This window comes from Tasmannia lanceolata, unplaced genomic scaffold (assembly GCF_043159265.1).
Source record: "Tasmannia lanceolata isolate RefF3 unplaced genomic scaffold, GAP_Taslan_0.1 ptg000002l, whole genome shotgun sequence".
Lineage (NCBI taxonomy): Eukaryota > Viridiplantae > Streptophyta > Magnoliopsida > Canellales > Winteraceae > Tasmannia > Tasmannia lanceolata.
Window position 1 is genome coordinate 29,921,960 of NW_027518679.1, and position 20,478 is coordinate 29,942,437.

Consider the following 20,478-nt stretch of genomic DNA (forward strand, 5'->3'; position numbering starts at 1 on the left):
AATAATTTCGGTTACCAAATTTCGGTAACCGAAACCGAAGAGAAATTATCCGAAACCGAACTGAAACCTAACCGAACTGTGGGAGAAAAAGACGGAAAAAAAATCAAAACCTCGGTTTGTATCAAAAATAAAATAAAATTGAAACCTAAGAGAAAATTAAAAAAACCAAACCGAAACCGAACCGTCGGTTCGGTTATTCGGTTTTAACCGAATAATGCTCACCCCTACTCATCAGGTAACTCTAGACCTTAGATAAAGCATGTCATTTTTTATGTCTTTAAGCCGTTGATTTTAGCATGTTTTAATCTTATGAATGCGATCTTTGTTGGGCATTAGACTTGGGCCCATTGACTCCGCCAGTGATGTCTCATTAGATCAATGGTCCCGATGACTGATCTCATATGCCACGTGTGCATTAATTTATATCTGTTTTCAGAGAATTTATATGATGGGTGGCCGTGAAAACACGTGAAGTCTAAAAAAGTAGGTACGGCCCACTCCATATGATGATCCAAACCGTTCATCTGTTTGGGCACAACGTAAATAGGTTGTGCCCCAAAAATCATTTACATAGGATGATCCTACCCCTCTGATCTGAATATGAAGCGCCCCAAAAATCATTTATGGAATCTTCTACAAATCGGAGGGTTAGGATCATCCGATGGAAATATTTTTGGGGCACAACCTATTTACGTTGTGCCAGAACAGATGAACGGTTTAGATCATCATATGGAGTGGGCTGTACCTACTTTTTTAGACTTCACGTGTTTTCACGGCCACTCATCATATAAATTCTCCTGTTTTCATTCATCTGACAAGAACAAAAAAACAAGTGGAAGATACAAAGGGTCCCACGAGATGAACGGTCTAGATCTTCAAACAATGGTCCAGATTGCATGTACGGTTAGATGGTTCCCAAGTATACAGGCCGTCCATTTTTTTAGGACAAAAGTGGACAATCCTGCATATAATTTTGGAGTTTTTATATTTTTATATTATTAAGGCACTATGGCCCGGTATTTTTAAAAAAAGGTATTGTACGGCCCACTTAGATGATCCAAACCGTCCATTTGATGGGTCAGAAAGTAAATAGGTTGTGCCCAAAAAATCAATTCCATAGGATGATCCTAGCCCTCCCTTCTATAAAGGAACTGCATATTACACAAACCTCTATAGATCGGAGGGTTGTGATCATCCTATGGAAGCGATTAACAACCTATTTCCATTGTGGGCCATCAAGTCTTCGGTTCGGATCATCCTATGGTGTGGGCCGTACAGTACTTTAAAAAAATACTGGATATACGGGCTTGCACCATATAAATTTCCTAATTTGGATGTCCTTTCAATCGGACGGCTGAAAAGAATAATAATAAAAATTGTTAGCGTCAATTGCTGAAAGCATTTCGCGGATGGTTTGTTGCATCTGACAGCCCACACAGGCTCACTTTTCAGCAGATTTTGTCTTCAATCCCGTGTTGGCTGCTGTCAGGTGCAACAGACATCCACGAAATGCCTTATGCGATGGACGCTAGCAAATCCCTTGTTGAAAAGTACATTGTTTGGAAATTTTCCATCATCGTTGATTGTTCTCGACCAGGGCAAAATGAGATGGACGGTGGGGATTCTCAAAACCATCAGCCCCATTTACAATTAGAGATGGGCCCCGCTGGGAGAAACAAAAGCGGTTTTTTCTTTCATGAAACGTTTGCCTTTGTTTGTTAAACTTTGAACTTTGAAGAACGGATTCCAAAAGTTCATACAATCGAATACAATAAAAATTTAGCCGTTACAAAAGCAGATTTTTCTTGCCTTTTTTTTTGAACTTTTGAATTAATCCTGAGATTCTCTCCTCGCCTTTTAAATAAGCCAGGCCTAAGAGGCTTCATATCTCTCTACTCTCTACTCTGTAAGAAAGAAGGAAAAATGGCTCTTAGGTCTCTTGATAACTCTCTCCCTTTGTCGCCGGAAAGGCCAAAAAAGGTCGCAAAAATCGCCGGCACGATCCGAAATCCGCCGGATTCTTGCATAAATGATGAAAATACGGTACCCACAACGGTGGCCGATTCAGTTATAGATTACATTGCTTCTGAAGATCTTAAAGCCCTAACAGACCCCAAAGGAAAGATCCAAGTATGTACATTTTTATTTTTATTTTTTGCATTATTAAGTGTATAGATTCTGGGTTTGATTTTGATAGTCCTTCTTGATTTTTGCAAATTGGGTATCTTGTGGGGAAATGGGATTTTATATAAAGAAAGAAGTCACATGCTCTTCTGTTGGGGTTTTTTTTATATTTATTCTCTGAATTTTTGTTGTTGCTGATTTTTGTATATTTGGTTAATTTTTTAGGGTTTTTATATTTTTTTAGAAAGGAAAAACCCAGATCACCTTTTGGGTTTGTAAGAGCGAAAAACCCACCTTAGTTTTCTGTTGATTTTTGCATGTTTGTGCATTTATTGGTTTTTTGAGATTTTTTTTTTTATCATTTTTGTTTGTCCTTTTCCTAAACATGTCTTCATTTATAGTTAAAAAAAAAGTGAAAAACAAAAGGGGGTGGAAAATTGGAAATGTCGGAAAGGGAGTGGGAAATATCATTTCCCTGTCAGGAATCCATGGAATTTAATATGCTATACAGAAATGAAATCCATGAAGTTTAATTCTGCTCTTCATTTTCATTTTTTATGCTGATCTTCTGTTTTTTAGCTAATTTTTCTATTATTGAATTAATCAGGATTTATTGGAAGAATTAGATTCAAAAGATTGGACGAAGGTATGCCACGCGTTGAATGATGCCCGTCGATTGGCTCTTCATCACTCCTCTTTGTTGCTCCCAATCCTGTAAGGCATTTTTGTTATTTAAAAATATATAATTTAATTTCTTTTTTTTTAATATTTAATTCCAGTCACCATCTCTTTTAAATTCTCTAATTAATTTATGTATATGATTATACATTGGATTGATTGTTAGTATTATTATAAGGCTTTTTTTGTTGTTTTAAAAATAGAATTCAACTTCTTTAGTTCTTTCTGTTTAAGTGGAATTCAATTTCTTTCCTTCTATATTTAAATTCAATCACAAAAATAGAATCTGATTTCTATCATCTGATATTTAATTTCAATCACCATTTCTTTGAAAGTCTCTAGTTTATTACAGAATAACAATTAACTAACCTAGTGATTAAATATAATTTACTACTGCAACTTAATGCCAGGCTCAATCTGAAACATTACTTCCTAACATACATGTTATACATGAAAAAAAAAACACCATTCTAGCTAATCTTGTGCACATGTTGGAAATTATACTCCCAAATTTCAACTGTCACCAGAGAGATCTCCTTAGAAGCTGGATTTACTTCTTGCTTCCGACTATTCAATGCTGAAATCAGCAAATTAAGTGAAAGTCCATAATCTAGTACTAAAGTTTCTCCTTGACTGCTGGCCTAGTGCTTGAGTTTGGACTTTTTTGCTAACAGAGACACCCCAAGAAGCGCAAGTTTATTGTTTACCTTGTACGAATTGAAGGGCAGCAAGGTACAAACTAGCACTTCTATGAGTCATCATTGTGCCACTCACTGAAACTCAATTCACATAACAGTTGTGGAGTACAGTTTCAAGATAGCAGCTGAAACTGCAAGCTCGGTGCTAGATACTTGCCCACAACCATCAACTAAGGACAACCAAAAATGGAAATTCTATAATGAATCCAACCTCCTTCTCAGATCAAATTAGAAATGGAACTTGAGTTATAAATGTTCCAATGTTGAGTTCTTGACCCCTAGAATTTCTGATCGCTCACTCATGTTGTTTATAGTTGGGCCTTTAACCAAAAAGAGGAAAAGCACCATTTAAATTCTTAAAATTCTGGGCTGAAAAGGAAAAGTTTTTACCGAGAGTTTCTTAATTTTTAAATACTCAAATTCGAGGTTCATCTATGTATATAGTTAACCAGAAACTATGACTGTTAAAGGCAGAACTGAAGAAATTCCTTTGGAATATGTTTGCTAATATTAATGAGAAGGTTGAGAAATCTATGATTTGGAAGCCAATGACTATGTTCTTGGAGATCTTGAGAAGGACCCATTCTTGACATTACTAATGCTAATCAAATTTAAGAGGCGTACTATATAGTAAAAAGTCAAGAGTTCAGTGGTTAAAAGCTGGGGGATTAGGATAGTCCTTCCTTCTTCAAGAGCCTTAATGGTAGAAGAAATCAGAAGAAACTATGTTCGATTACCAAATATGATGGCAACCAGGGGCGATGCCACATGAGAGGAAAGGGGGGCAATTGCCCCCCTTATTTTTTTGGAAAAAAAAATATATGCCTTTATTTTTTAATACTTACCCCCTTTTTTAAAAAATATGCCCCCCTTTCCAATCATCCCTAAGATAGAAAATAAGTTTAAAATTTTAATTTTACCATTTTTATCTCCCTTTTTTGTGCAAAATTTACTATAATTTTTGCCCCCCTGTGCAAAATTTCAGATAGAAATTTTTTCTATCTTAATTTCAAGATAGATAAAAAATTACTATAATTTTTGCCCCCCTTGTGCAAAATTTCTGGCATCGCCCCTGAGATTGGCAACAAGGTGTATGGAGAGGAGGTGAAAGTCGTAGTGAAGAGTAACCATTCCTTCCCTAGCTTTTCTGCTCTTGATGGATTGTGTGGTAAGCAAATTTGCCTGAAAAAACTCTAGATATGATCAACAATGTCATTGATGAGGAGATTAAGTCTTCTAACGAAAGGGCTCCAGCAGGGCCTGATTGGTTCAATGGTTTCTTTTTTAAGATTGCTTTGCTCATTATACGAATTGAGGTTACAACTGGCATCCAGGGGTACAATTATCCCTCACATAGGGATTATTGGAAAGGAATTAGCTGAATATTCCTTATATCTCCTGACATGCGGTGATACCTTTGACCGGCTGCAAATCTATAGTTGCAGAAAGAATATCAAGAGAACAAGCATACAGGTAAAAGCAATCGTCTACACAGATCAATCAAGAGATAGGACGGAGCAGGTTAACGATAGGACAAAGCTGGTTAACAATAGGGTTGGCGTGGCTCTTAAAGGAGGTTTGAAACCCAAGCTTGCCTTATTATTAGAGAAAGGGGAGTACTCTCTGACAGAATTGACGTATTCGCTTGGGCGCTCTATTATTGCCTCCTATTCTTAAGGAGGTGATCAGCATTAAGCCCTGTGGCGATACTAGGCAAAACGAAAGGACTACATCGGTATTAATTTGTAACTAACTAACATATTAAAATCTAGTGGATTGGGGTTCAATATTCATGAAAATCCAGGTTTGAAATGATATTAATAAAGGGTCAAGGGCCTCCAATGCTTCTAAATTGAAGCTTCTTTCAGTCTCTATTTGGCAAAGGGGGAGGAGGTCGAACTTAGAAGAGTCAGCAGGAAAGAGCTTTAAGTAGTGGTAATACTTGAGAGCATTGAGCAAGAAATACATCATGTGGAAAATGAGAAGCTCCAACGAGAGCAAATGTTGGGTGCGTTCTGAAAACATATGCCAGCTATCAATCCAATTCTTATATGAGATCGTATGTTTATTCTCCAGAATGAAATACGTTCTCTCGAAAACAAGAAGACGACATTGCTCGAAGAACATCAAGAGCTCATTGTGCCGGCTGTCGCCGTTAAGGATCGGGGAGACTAACAGAAATTAACATCCGGTTAGCTCTTTCTTTTTTCGTGTTTTGCAATCAATCAAGCACTTGCTTGTCTATGATGAACTATGGCTTTGTTTCTTTTCAACTGAGCTATGCCAATTGGTTCCTCTTTTTTTCTGAGTACTAGGCTTGTTTTTGGGGCAGGTGGAAGTTGTGTATTTGTTGTCTTTCTAGTCTAATGCAATCAATAATCATAAAAGCCTTTTAGATCAACTATTAGTGAAAGAAGAAAATATTTACCCTCTCCCTAATTACTTTCATCAACAACCTCATGCAAAAAAATGAAGAACAACATTTGATTAGCCTTATATAATACTACCCATGTTTTTGTATTAGATTCTCCTAATGCTAGACGTACAATAATTACTCCCCTACCATCAGCATAACGGCTCCCAAGGCCCCCCATTCCTCTTGATAGGGTCGATTGTTTGGCTTGATCTTGAGTGGTTGACTTTCTCTCCAAATGGAAGACACACATGTTGCAGATCCTTTTCCAATTAATCCTCATTACCTTGGTAGGGAAAGATTTTAGTTTTGTTTGTTTGTTCACACATACTGCGTGATTGGGGGGCGTGTTGCTTCATACGGTAGGGGAGTTTGTCCATCACACTAGCATGATAGTACTCAACTGCGGAAAACTCACAAGGATTGTGCCCGCCATCAAATTTGTGCCACATGCATGATTACTATACACTTTATAAATAGAAGCTCAATAAGCCTTCGTGTTCTAAAAGAAAATCAAAGAATTTTTTATTAGCTAGTTGATGAACTATGGACGAGCTCCTTGTGGAGCGCAATACCAAAGCAATGTTTGTTATGGCAATAATTCTTGGAGATAGAAGCTCGTATGCTTGTTCTTCTTAGAGGGAAGCGAGGCGATAACGAAACAAGAACGACAATGATTAAGAGTGAGAAGAGCATGTGGATTAAGTAGTCTAAATCACCTTCCTGACATGAAATTTGCTTTCATTCATCGCCCAATTCTTCAATTGGCTTCCTCGATATGACCACCTCCGGTAAGAGGCTTAGACTCTGTTACCCGGCAACCAAGTTTGCCTAGAGATTCAAGACCAATATTTAGAATTCTTTGAATGACTCCACTTGTGACTTGGAAATTGACAATTTTGTCTTTCTATGCTTAACTCATTTTATCTACAAACCACATCTTGCTGGTTTCAAGTTCCAAAACTAGAGATGTCGATGCTGGTACAAGCTCCTCTAACATGACATGTTCAATATATATCCAATTTTTTAGATATTATGTTCACATTATTTCAACATTTCAACATGCCCCTTGGGGACAGATTGAGCTGCTTCGAGAGGCTCCACATATAAAAACATATGATAACAACCCTTTTTCCTCTGTTATTTTAGATTCCTTCACTTTCAAACGAAAGCTGATAAAAATATTCTTTGATTTTCTACAAGAGCACGAAGTAATCAAGCCATGCGGCACGAATTTGATGACAGGCACAAGCCTTAAGAGTTTTTCGCAGTTGAGTACTATCATGCCAGTGTGATAAACAAATTACCATCCGAAGCAACACGCCCCCCAATCACGTGCATATGTGAACAGACAAACAAAACCAAAAGCTTTCCCAACCAAGATAATGGGGATTATGTAGAGATAAAGATGTCCTCAGAGATAAGCCACTCTCTTTAGATCCGGCCGAGATCTCATTTTATTTCTGATTATGCTCAATCTACCCCTTATGTTGTTGTTTGCAATTTCATTAATAATTGTCATTACACATTGTATTCACTGGAGAAAGATTCTTGCACCATGTGTGTCTTTCATTTGGAGAGTTATTCACTCAAGCTCAAGCCAAACAATCGACGCTAACAAGAGTAAGGGAGCCTTGGAAGCACTGATGATTGGAGAGTTATTAGAGGAATCTATTACGGAAACGGGGTAGTGTTATAAAGGGCTAATCAGATATTGTTCTTCATTTTTTGTAGGAGTTTGTTGTCGTAAGTGGTTAGGGAGAGGATAAATCATTTCCTTCTCTCGCTATGAGTTGAATCTAAAGGTTTTTATGGTTGTTGATTGCACTAGACTAGAAGGGACAACAAACACACAACTTTCACCCGCGCCCAAAACAAGCCTAGTACTCGGAAAAAGAGGATCCGATTGATATAGCCCAGTTGAAAAGAAACAAAGCCATAGTTCATCATAGACAGGCCTAAGCAGATGTTAATTTCTTCTAGTCTCCCCAATCATTAAGGGCGACAACCCGCACAATGAGCTCCTGCTGTTCTTCGAGCAACCCCTCTTCATGTTTTCGAGAGAGGATATTTCTAAATAGAGAAAAAGCATATGATCTCGTATGAGAATTTGATCGATAACTCCCATATGTTGGCAGAACGCACACAGCTTTTGCTGTCGTTGGAGGTTCTTGTTTTCCACTAGATGTATTTCTTGTTCAATTCTCTCAAGTCCTATTATAGTGGTATCCATGGCTACTCAAAGTTCTTTCTTGTTGAATTTTAAGTTCGGCCCCGTCCCCCCTTTGTCAAATAGAGATTGAAAGAAGCTTCTATTTATAGGCATTGGAGGCCCTTAACCCTTTATTAATACTAGTAAGATAGGCTGTGTTGATTACGTAACATGGATCATTTCAAGCCTGGATTCCGTAACATAAATCATTCCAACTAGAGACTGAAATAAGCTTCTATTTATAGGCGTTAGAGGGGCCCTTAACCCTTTATTAGTACTAGTAAGATAGATTTTCTTAATTCCGTAACATGGATCATTTCAACCTTGGGTTTTCATGAATATTGAACCCCATCTACTAGATTTTAGTGCATTGAATAATTCTCTCCATATGGATTTGAGTATGAAAGGCTCACCCAAACAAAGTGAATAGTCCTTTGTTTTTTACTAATATCGCCACATCGCTTAATACTGATCACCCTCAAGAATAGGAGACAATAATAGAGCGCCCAAGTGAAGCATCAATTCTATCCCCCTTTCTCCAATAATAAGGCAAACTTGGGTTCCAAACCTCTTTTAAGAGCCATACCAACTCTATCGTTACTCACCAGCTCCGTCCTAGCTTAGGTAAAAGATGTTTGGCCAAATTACTATCTCTTGATTGATCTGATTAGACGTTTACTTTTTCCCGCATGCTTGTTCTCTTGATATTCTTTCTACAACTATGGATTTGGAGGCAATCTGGTATCCCCGCAAGTTGTGCAGGGGGGGGGGATGTAAGGAAAATTCAGCAAATTACTTTTTAATGAGAACTAGACGGGGACGTCCCATATCCCCATGTGAGGGATAATTGGACCCTTGGGTGCCGGTTGACAAACCATAGGAAAGTGCCACATCCATTGCCTATTCTACGTTTCATTAATGGTATGACTGCTAGAGAGTAAAGGCATAAGAATGATACATAAACATATCTTAACACTAATCACATCCCTAAGTTTCAGAATTTATCTCCGGTTCCAAGAGCAGTCTTGAGGAGGAATAACATCCCAAAGACTTCTAACTTTTAACAATTGGTCTCTAATCCAAATAGCCCAAATCATTGTCACTGAATAAGTGCCAGATATGTTTAGATATCATGGCCCTCTTCCATCCAACAAGACTTTGTCACATGTGAGGGGGAGTGTTGAAGTATAATAATTAATAACACCCAACTCCAACGGCTTAAGCTTTGAGTAATTGGTTGTTTCACAAGATACCTCATCTGTACCATACATAGTGAAAAACCCTATAAATGTAAATTTCTCAATAACTCATAAAATAAAAGTTAATTATACTTACAGTTTCGCACTACCATGTTTTGATAACTAGGCTAACTCACATTGTCTTTTTCGTTTTTAATTGACTGCATATAGCATTTTGGGAATTGTAATAGCCTTTGACGGTTGGTTAAATTATAAAAGACGGGGCAAATTTGTCTTATTATCAGAACACGGTTGTGCAAATAGGAGTAGCTAATTATATTTGCTCATATTGTGTGCTGTTTTCTTGTAGGGGAATGCTATACTGAAGAGCACCCTTATAAAAAACCAGCTACAAGGGGGGGGGGGGGGGGTGCCCACTGGACCAACTTACCAAAGTGCATTTATGATTGCTTAAATTTTAGTTTTTCTATGCCATTATAAAAGGACACCATTCACCCCTTTTTGTTCGCCGAGACAGCCCCTTGCAGTGTAAAACCCCTCCTCTATGACTACGCTTTTAACACTAGAAGGGGCTGTCCAGGTAAGAAAAAGGGGCGAATATATCATTTCTCCATTATAAATGCACTTTGGTGAGATGGTCCAATGGAGCACCCTTTTTTAGAGCACCCTTTTTTTTCCGTAGGTAAGCTGGGATTGAACCTGTGACCTCTAGGTTGAGATACATTGAGCTACAGGCCCTTGTAACTGGTTTTTGCAAGGGCGGCCTTCAGTTTAGCATTCCTCTTTCTTGTATAATGTAACTAAGTTTGGATGTTGGTGGGCTTATTTTTTGGTGGGATGTGATTAGGGACAATGTTATGTTGGTTTTGGTGAAAGCTATGAAGAATCCAAGGAGTGCCTTGATCAAAACATCTGTTATGGCTTCTACTGATATGTTCCGGACCTTTGGTCATCTACTTCTCTCCTCTCCTTCCTCGGATGCTTTCAATCACTTGGTAGGCCACACCAACCCATTATTTCTTTGAACAAAGAGTATTTTAGTAATTTAACCTTAGTATCTCATTGCTTGTGTACCACCTTTGAATCACCTTAGATGGTTATATCTAAACTGAACTGTAAATCACAGGCACTTTTGACTGAAATACCGCTAGTCGATAGTGTAAAGAATACTTTGTTTTTTATTTGACTCAAATGCCCTTGATATGAATGGTGTAAATATCAAGAAAATGTTCTTGCTATGGTGCAGCTTGTTCAGCTTCTGTTGAAAGCCTCTCAAGACAAGAAGTTTGTGTGTGAGGAAGCCGAGAAGGCTCTTCTAGCAATGTCCGAATTCGTGCCTCCAGTTTCCTTACTCCAAAAGCTCCAGTCTCACGTTAAGCACTCGAACCTTAAAGTCAGAGCCAAAGCTGCTGTTTCCATCTCTCACTGCGTCTCCAAAATGGTAACACTCAATCCTAATCAATGTAACACAATAACCCAATTCATCTTCTAGACTGGGCCCCACGTACTGTAAATGTCTTGCATTAGTGGGGCCCTAAAAAATGAAGGGTGTAGATCATTGAACAAGTGGAACCCACTGCTGTGAATGTTAATCTGTGATCAAATGTCTTGGAGATTTTATATCGTGTGTTTGTGCCACATATCGATATCTTGGCCGATAACACGGCGGGTCTGTGGGAGGCCCGCCCCCGGCCTGCCACGGTTTGCATCTCTATAGGATGATCCTAACCCTCCGATCTAGGTGTCTATAGGATTGATCCAAACCGTTCATTTGCTGGCCCGGAATGTAAATAGGTTGTAACTTGTACCCCATACATGAACGGTCTGGATCATCCTATCAACTGGGCCCAACGCTACATTTTGAAAAATTCTGTACTTTTACAAGCACACGCCATATAAAATCTCATTTATCTTATGATGATCCCTCCTCACAATTTCTCCCTTAACTGATGAGAAACAAGATGGGTTAATTTGAGAGTCAATTTTTTTGTTTTTTTTCAGGCCATTGAAGAGATGAAGGAATTTGGGTTGGTTCCGCTCCTTCGGATTGCTGCAGATTTATTGAATGATAGATTGCCTGAGGCACGAGAAGCAGCTCGAAGCATCGGCAACTCTATCTACAGTATATTGGCCGGAGATGATGATCAGAAAATGACCGGATTATCTTCTTTGGAGTCATGGCAGAGCTTCTGCTCTTCCAATTTGCAGCCAATATCAGCACAGGCAATGATCAAAATAATTCCTCAATAGTGGTTGTTGTAGTGGTTTTAAATATGTATCATGTAAAATGCTATTTTACATGTAAGGAGTTAGCCTTGGTTGTTCTCATCATTTTACTTGTGATTTCTTCTGTTTTTTAGATGAAAATCCTCTCTTTTACTGAAGTTTATGAACAAGGAAGTGTAGTTTGTTGCCTTTGGATCCATAGTGTTTGGTTGATTATAACTTATAAGCCATTGATTAATAATTTGACCAGATTGGGTTGAGATGGGGCAAATGGCAATGGGCCAAGCTAGTGATTTCTTTTTGTATGCCTAAACTCTCTATTTGGCTTTGAAGCTAGACCCATTGGGTTGAGACCCATTGGATTGAGACCCATGTGATTGTGATCAACGGTCCTTTGGATTGCATGAATCAGGAATCGGAATTGGTACCATATTCCAATTTCTATTCAGGAAGATGGAGGAAAAGAATTTCATTCTGACTCGAGTGCAATCAAAATACCACCTCCAGCAAAGGGCAAACATATTTTGGCATTCCTCCCCAAAACCCCCACTAATTCAACTGCCCCGGTGTCATTTCCGCCCTACTTATTTTTATGAACCAAATATCAGAATTAGACGGAATTGGAATAGGATGCTGATTCCACCACCTGATTCAGCAATCCAAACACACTCTGTAGAGTCACTAGTCATGACCATTTTCATTCATCAAGACGAGATTGTCTTGCTGTGAACTCTTAGGCCCTATTCTTTCTTTTTTTTATTATTATTGCAACCAATTGTGGGCCCAAACGATTATTGGACTCAGATAATCTGGTTGGGGCTCGCAATCGCTACTTTATTTCGGTTGTCACAATCTAAAACAAACAGGGCCTAAACGTAATTTGGAGTCCAATAATTGATTTGGGCCCACAATCGGTTGTCACAATCATGTTTTTAAATTTCGACCGAAATCCGAAATTTTGGGCTTCGGAAACTGCACATACCAGAAACGATAATTTTATTTTGCCAAAATTTCGACCACTTGTGCTGTTGTACAGAATTTCAACAGAAATTTAACGGAATTTTGGTGAATTTTAACAAAATTTCGGTCGAAATTTCATACTTCAATATAATATTATTTTTAATTGGTGTACTGGATTTCGACCGAAATTTCGATTCTGGCAGGTCCAAAACCGGTACCGAAACTGAAATTTAAAACCATGGTCACAATCTAAAAACAGGGCCTGAGAGTCCAATAATCGATTTGGGTCAGAAGCTAAAACGAACATGGCCTTACTATATAACCCTATGATTGATTAGTTGTTCACTACTTCACTGGATCTTACTCACTTTGTTTTACACATTTTTAATTAGCTTTTCGCGGTTTCTATGCTCCCACCCCCAAAGTGATCAATAATTCACATTCAATAAGCAAAAGTCCTCTGATGAAACCAATGTTTATGATATTTCCACGCATACAACACTTGTGTCCGATATGCAACTGTTTCCAATCCAACGGTAGAGATTTGGAAAGAGCCACAATTTTAGAAGGTCCCACAAGCCACCGCCCTTTTGTCTTCCTCAGTCCACCCACTTTTACTATAAAAAAAAGGGGCTGTCTCAAGGAAGAAAAGGGGGCCGAATCTATTACTTCCCTTAAATAAAGCAGAAAAGATCTCTTCCTACGCTCCAAAACACGAAAAAACAAAACCCTCTTCCAACTTCAAAACATTTTCCACCGACTCCAGTTTTTTCAAAACCTAATTTTTTTCCTCCTCTAACGACATCGAAAAGGGTAAGATTTTTCTAATTTCTTTCTCAAATCTCTTGCTGGTTAGAACTAGAATTAGGGTTTTTTTCGGTGTTATTTTTCAAACCCTAGGTTTTATTCGAGTAATAATACAGTAATTACTTGATTTGTGATTTTTGCAGGTTTTCTTGCTGAATTCGTCTTCGGTATTGCGAAAATGGTATGTTTTTGGGGGTTTTGATCTGTTATTTAGGCTTTGTTTTGGTATTGTTTTTGTATTTTTTTACTTTTCAGTTGATCTTATCTCAATGAATGTGCTTTTTGAGTCTTTTTGGATTTGTTTTGATATGATCTGATGGGATTCCTTTGTGATATTTTTCAGCTTCCTCTTTCTCTACTAAAGACAGCACAAGGGCATCCTATGGTAAGAGCTTTGCTCATCTCTGTTGAGATTTTTTTTTTCCTTGTTAGTTTTCTTTTCCTTTTCACTTTCTATTTATGGCTTTAGCATTAGTTGTTCTTTTTTTTTTCTTTTTTTCCTTTGACTGGGTGAGGCTACTTGAGGACTGGAATAGTTCTTCTTCTTCCCACTTCAAATCTACATGTGGGTTTTCACTTTTCTAGAATTTTTGTTTATAGAATTTCATTTCTAGATTTTGATGGCTGCTTGCAGTTGGTGGAGCTGAAGAATGGGGAGACTTATAATGGGCATTTGGTGAATTGTGATACTTGGATGAACATTCACCTTCGTGAAGTCATTTGTACTTCGAAAGTAATTTCTTTACTTGTCTTATGAAACTTTACTGTTTATTCTCTTCTTCGCCATATTTGCTGAGTGGAAATTTTTCTTTAGGATGGAGATAGATTTTGGCGAATGCCCGAATGTTACATCCGTGGGAATACAATCAAATATCTCCGAGTCCCCGATGAGGTATGCTTGAGAATCTCCAAAAAACTCTTTGATTTTCTTATGTTTTTGCTTTCATTTTTCTTGTTAATGATATGACTTAAAATTCTCCGTGTATTTTGATCTTCTACAAGCCATTTGTACACTATGATACTGGATATTTAGACCTGGCAAAAGGCGACCTGTGCCCGCGGGTCGACCCGACCCACCCGCAAATTTGCTAGCACGGGTCTAAGTTTAGTGACCCGTCAAAATCTAACCCGCGGGTGACCCAACCCGCAAAAACACGGGTCGGGTCGGGTCAACCCGCGGTCACCCGCATTTTTACCATATTTTTTTTATTTTTGTTGAGAATGTTATCAGCACTACTGTTTTAGTGTTTTTTACGAGGGAACTCCTCACTTTATAAAAAGTACGGTATGGCCAGCACCATAGGATTATCCAAACCGTCCATTAGATGGGCCATAGCCTAAATAGGTTATGCCCCAAAATTATTTCCATTGGTTGATTCTAACCCTCCGATCTATAGAGGGTTAGGATCAACCCTCTAACATTCAGATTGGAGGGTTAAGATCATCCTATGGAAATGATTTTTGTAGCATAACCTATTTAGGCTATGGCCCATCTAATGGACGGTTTGGATCATCTTATGGTGTTGGCCATACCATACTTTTAATAAAGTGAGAGTGCGCTCATAAGAAAACAGAGTGTTGATAACATTTCATTCTGTTTTTTATTTTATAATAATTTGCTACCAAACTTCTCCGATGGCAACTTCTCGGCATGTGGCCATCTGGGTGCAAAGTTGCGCAATGGCAAATGTTGCTAGCGAACAAAAAAAAGTAATGATTACACAGAAAAAGTAAAATAGCTAAAGTTTATAAAGTTTTAAATGAAAAATTACCTAGAAAGGGTTATAAGATTATAAAATTACAAAAAAAATACTAATAAAATATAAAAAGTTATGACAATTACCGGAAAAACAGATACGGTCAAATCAGAGAATTATTACCATATATATTTGCGGGTTGACCCGTACCCGCCCGGGTGGGGTCTGGGTACATGAAATGGCTACCCGCAGAATCGCGGGTATTTTTTACCCGTACCCGTTGGGTCCGTACCCGCACGGGTCGTACCCGTACCCGCGCGGGTTACCCGTTTGCCAGGTCTATGGATATTGATATAAATTTTGGAAATTAACTTTGTATTATTCTAGGAATTGAATTTTCCACAGCATGCCCGTGTGATGTTGTTGCCACTTTATTTTTGGAGAATTTTTTTTTTCTGCTGCATGTCATGTCATTAAATGCATGGCAGTGGACCATTTCTTAGCGCGCACGTCATATGTTATGCCTTGGATCAGTGGCATAGTTGATTGAATAATTATTATGTGCGACATTGATAAAGGCTTGAATATCTACAATGCTTCCTGAAGTCGAAACAGCTTACCCACTTTAAATAATGATAGTGGGATTGTATTGTACTCTTTGCTCATATACATATTATATGTTATTATGTCAGTGTATACAAGCATGTGTGCTTGAAGTTTGGTATAGAATATTGGAATCCATAGTACTTTTTTGTGGTGCATCGTGCTTCACTTCCTTACTCGGAGAATTTTTTTACATATTTTAGTTTGTTTTTAATAAATTTGCTTATCAATGTTATGTTTATAGTATTTTTCAATTGATGTTGTTCTTGATCCTTTAGCTACTTCATGTAGGTTGGTGTAGATAATGTCTATGAACTCAACATCGTGCTTAGTAGTCTTTAAGTTCTCATATTCTAGGCTAACACAGTGCCAGATGTAAAATAAAATAAAAATTATTGTGGGTCATATTCCTAATAAATGTTGAGATATGAATGCTAACCTAGACTGTTGATATTACACGTTGGAGTTCACTATGTCATCTATCAAAAGAGAAGACAAGTTGGAAATACAAAATTCTGGAGTGCGTATGTTTACTGCTTGCTTAATCTGCCATTGGCAATGCTCTATCTTTCATGTCTTCGTACTGTGAAGTCATTAAGATTTAAGAGCACACTTGCCATCATCAGCAATTTGAGTCCATTTTATACTGTAATGATGCATGGTTAGCCAAATTAGACTTATGATTGCTCCTTGAGACGTTCCTTATAAGCTGCATTTGTACAAGTGCTTTTGGCAGAATCACCTTGGTATTCTTCGCTGAGATCAAGCTTGTGATGAGAAGCCCTTTACTGAAGCTTATATCTCTCTGATGACAACATCGAGATTGGTTGCCTGCTGATTAGACATTTTTTTCTTGAATATACATGGAGTCAGTTATAAGTACACCGTGTTTTGCAAATCTATGTATTGGGACTCATGAGTTTTGTAGCATCCTTTTGGTTGTTTTTCCTTTTGACCTTTTCCCCATTTTGACTGTGTAACAGTGTCAGACGGTTCTGAATGTTTTTGTCAACCCAAGAAAGGAGTATATGTTTCCTGGTAGCTTTCACACTTCCTGATCAAACTTTGATAATGGTTTTTTGGTTATGCCCGGATGACCTCTCTTACAACACTTTGCATTTGAACCTTGAAATCAATTTTTCCTATATTTGGAATTACATTTACTGAACACTTAAAAGGCATCTAAATTGCTTCTTTGGTTTCTCCCATGGGCTTGCTTATAGTTTATAAGTGGAATCACTTCTCACAAAAGTTAATAGAAATTTTAACCATTGACTGAGATGATGCCTCTTGGTTTAGGTTTTGAAATGAGTCTGTATTTAGATGATGCATTATTATCCCAATCACATGTAGTTATAAACAAAAAGAGCAACATGACAGCAACAGCAACAACAAAAGCAAGATCATATCGTGACCTCCAGCATTCTCTTGTTGACCAATTTTAATGTTTTTGGTAGATGCATCTGGCGATGGCCACTGATGAACACCTAGTGGGACTTTGAGATGAGATGTGGACATTTTGTCTCAATTTCTTGGGCTCGATACACTAATAATCCACACTACAAGTTTGATCTGTCTTAAGCTCAAAAGTTGGTACTCTGTCCTTTAGGTTAAGGTGTTGAGATCCACCTGGTCTTTTGGTATAAAATGTTACTTCATTTCTTAGTAATGGCATGTTATACATGTCAGGTGCAACTCAGGTCGATTTTTTTGGGAATTTTGGTTGAGTTTACCATAAAATCAGGCTGGTTCAGGTTGATTCCATTTTATTTTTTTGCAAAATCTCAACCCGACCCGACCCAACCCAGCCCAAATTGCACCCTAGCATGTGTGCCAAAACAAGTTCACAACAATAATGAGAAAGTATTTGCTTTACCTCATCTCTTTTTTGTTCTTCTGTTCGTCTGTGTTTTACCGCACTGCTGTCTTTGCATGTGTTTTAGATTGTCTGTTGTAGTTATATATTATTAAAAATATATCTACCGAAGGTGGGACCCACTATTCTGTAGTGCGACCACTTCATTATATTACAATGAGGTTGCACCCCACTTAAGCATTCCTTTGCAGTTATATTTATGTTTGTGGAGTCAAATAAATTTTTGAATGTATGCTTATAGTGGTGGCTTCAATTAAGATTGATTCAAGTCAACAGTAGGAAAAGATTTTATGTTTGATTATTTCTCCAATTAAGCCTTTTGTTTTTTACTCTGAACACGAACTTCATTTAATATGCAATGCTCAAAGGAGTGGTGCCATGGTCCTGGGTGCTATTAATTGTTGCATTTTAGCTTATGGCATCATGCTATAGGTGGTCTGAACTCTGAAGAAGCTGTTCAGCTGTTCTGTGATGCTCAAGGAAGCAAATAGCATTGCTGCTATGCTGTTGATATGTGAAGAAATATATCGTCTTGTTCAATGCTCTTTTGCTTTAAGATCTTTCATTATTCTCTTAACAGAATCAATTGCACCAAGCTTTTTAGCTCTTACATGGGTTCAAGCATCCTTGAATCTTGTAGAAATGCTTGGTGATTTTCCTAGGCCCAAAAATTTTCTCTCACCATTTACAAGAATTTTGTGAACTCCTGCAATCTTGCTAATGTTGTATCCCCACATTTGTTGATTATGATTTGGTTTTCTGGCTAATATATTTGACTGACTGGTGATATTGTGTCTGGTTTCCAGGTGATCGACAAAGTTCAGGAAGAAACCAACAAAAGCCGTTCAGGTACACTACGCAAATATTTATTTTAAGTTCAAAAGACTTGTGAATGTTGGTCATTTTATGGTCTTAATTAGTTCAATTTGAACTGCCATTGCTCCTGATGAAATCAACCTCGGTGCATTTCAAGGTGCAGTACAGTAGGCCTTGTGCTAACTAATATATGTCGGAGAAAGAGATTTTATTAGTTATTAGAGATATCAATTGTTATTTCTCTGTATTTTTCTGTTTATCAAAAAAATTTCTATCATATCTGGTGCACAAACAATATATTTCTTGTGTAGCCTTTGTTCTCAAATCTCATGTAGGTCTGTGTGCATGTATACTAAAAATAATGTGTATGCACATAACAGGCTAGATAGGACATAGCAGACTCCTAATGCGTGCTGTGCATACACATTATTTTAATATTGGCAGTCAGAGTAGTTTATTATAGGGAAGTGATATTATAGACCATTAGAGATACTTAACCATGGAGTTTCAAAAATAATAAATATTTGAGGTTATTACTATATAAATTATTGCTTATTAGATTGATTTTATAAAATATGACTTTAATATGCCTACTATATCCAAAAAAGCAAAACATAGACTTTTTTTTTTGGTTAAAATGTAACATGCAAAATTCAGTTGGGAAGGCTTGGACCTTGCGATGCTAAGATGAGGAACTCTTAAATCCAAAACAATGACATGAACTGCTCAACTGTATCTTAGCATCAAAATTCCATATGATAATTTGTTAGTCATCTGCTGACTTCTTTTTCTGTAAATCCTTTTCTTAATGGTTCTGTAAGTCCTTTTTTGGGCCAGTGTCATTTGAAATCAATTTTTAAGATAGCTTACTAAGAAGACTAAGAAGAATAGACAAATGAAATTCAAATCCTGATTCCATCCCTTTGGTCATTTGCACTGTCCAGATAGGAAGCCACCTGGTGTAGGCCGTGGAAGGGGAAGAGGAGGTAGAGAGGAGGGTGGTAGCGGCAGGCCTGTTAAAGGTGTTGGGCGTGGCCAAGATGATGGTAGTAAAGGCATGGGTGGGGGCCGTGGCAGAGGCGGACCCGGAGGTAAAGGCAGCGGCAGCGGCAGAGGTATGAATTTATACTCTCTCCTTGCATTTCAAAAGTGTAGGCTGCTCTTGAGAGAGTTTGTTCAGTTGCAACTGAGCCAATCACTCATCATATAACTGAGGTAACTTCTTTTAGTCTCTGTTTCTTTCGACGTAAAAGAGTCCTGAAACAAATTTTACGCCCATTTTTCCAACTTAAAAATGGACGCCGAATTTGTTTTACACTCTTATGTTGAAAGAAACAAAGCCATTGTAAGTGTGCTGTTTAGGACCATCAGAATGTTAAACGTGTCTTTGGAAGTCGTTGACAATAAATTTTAAGCATATGCTTGCATTACTCATTAATTAGTTGAGGGAGAGGTTCGGTCTCTGTATTTCTACTTATATGAAGACATCTAATCTCTGCTTCTTCTTTTGTTGCTTTTCCTTGGGATTTTTTTACAGGTGGAGGACGTGGGCGTGGCTGATACCGGTTTGAGGGTGGAGAGCTGTTTTTTGAAGGCAAATGATCTTGATACCTAAATCATCACGGAGGGGTGTAAGATTTTCTATGATTTTGGTTGGCTTTGGGATTTCATATTGCAGGAAGGTTTGAAGTGGTTTAGGGAAGGAAGCTTTTGCTTCTGAGAGGACCGGTAGGTGTGTTAAAGAAAGGAAAAGGTAGTTTTGGTTTTTTCATGTTTCCTTTTAAACATTATTATATATGATTGATCCTAATATATATCAAGTAGTTAAACCAAGTGCCTCCAGGTTGTATGCTTTTTTCCGGCAACTGTTCACAGGTTGGCCTCTTTATTTTCAGGATGGGAAATGGGTATTTCGACACTCCCATGTTTTGATCTACCCATGTATTTGTAGTTTTTAACTCTCTCTGAAACATGGTAACCAAAGGGAAACTACATTAGTGTGTGCTACTTATTCAGTCTGAGAAGGTTTCTCATCCTCTTTTCCGTGGGCAACCAAACACTGGAAAATTGTGTTAGCTTGAAAACCTTTTCCTTTCCTCCGTGGGCATCCAAACACTGGAAAGGGATCATAAGCTGGAAAGTCTTTTCGGGCTCGTTTGGATACCTCAG

The 20,478-nt window shown here is 37.9% G+C and overlaps 2 protein-coding genes across 2 annotated transcripts; both read left to right on the top strand.

The window, feature by feature from the left end:
* The first annotated feature begins 1,873 nt into the window (after nt 1-1,873).
* On the top strand, nt 1,874-11,810 carry LOC143883885 (ARM repeat superfamily protein). The gene is made up of 5 exons (XM_077387210.1): nt 1,874-2,130; nt 2,732-2,838; nt 10,172-10,319; nt 10,571-10,765; nt 11,326-11,810. Exons 1-5 carry the CDS (start codon nt 1,924-1,926, stop codon nt 11,572-11,574), a joined length of 906 nt encoding a protein of 301 aa, XP_077243325.1. The 5' UTR covers nt 1,874-1,923; the 3' UTR covers nt 11,575-11,810.
* Nucleotides 11,811-13,192: 1,382 nt separating this feature from the next.
* Nucleotides 13,193-20,142, top strand: LOC143859747 (putative U6 snRNA-associated Sm-like protein LSm4). Its single transcript, XM_077370398.1, has 8 exons — nt 13,193-13,323; nt 13,461-13,498; nt 13,661-13,702; nt 13,952-14,050; nt 14,132-14,209; nt 18,300-18,342; nt 19,254-19,424; nt 19,847-20,142. Exons 2-8 carry the CDS (start codon nt 13,496-13,498, stop codon nt 19,867-19,869), a joined length of 459 nt encoding a protein of 152 aa, XP_077226513.1. The 5' UTR covers nt 13,193-13,323; nt 13,461-13,495; the 3' UTR covers nt 19,870-20,142.
* The last annotated feature ends 336 nt before the right edge of the window (nt 20,143-20,478 follow it).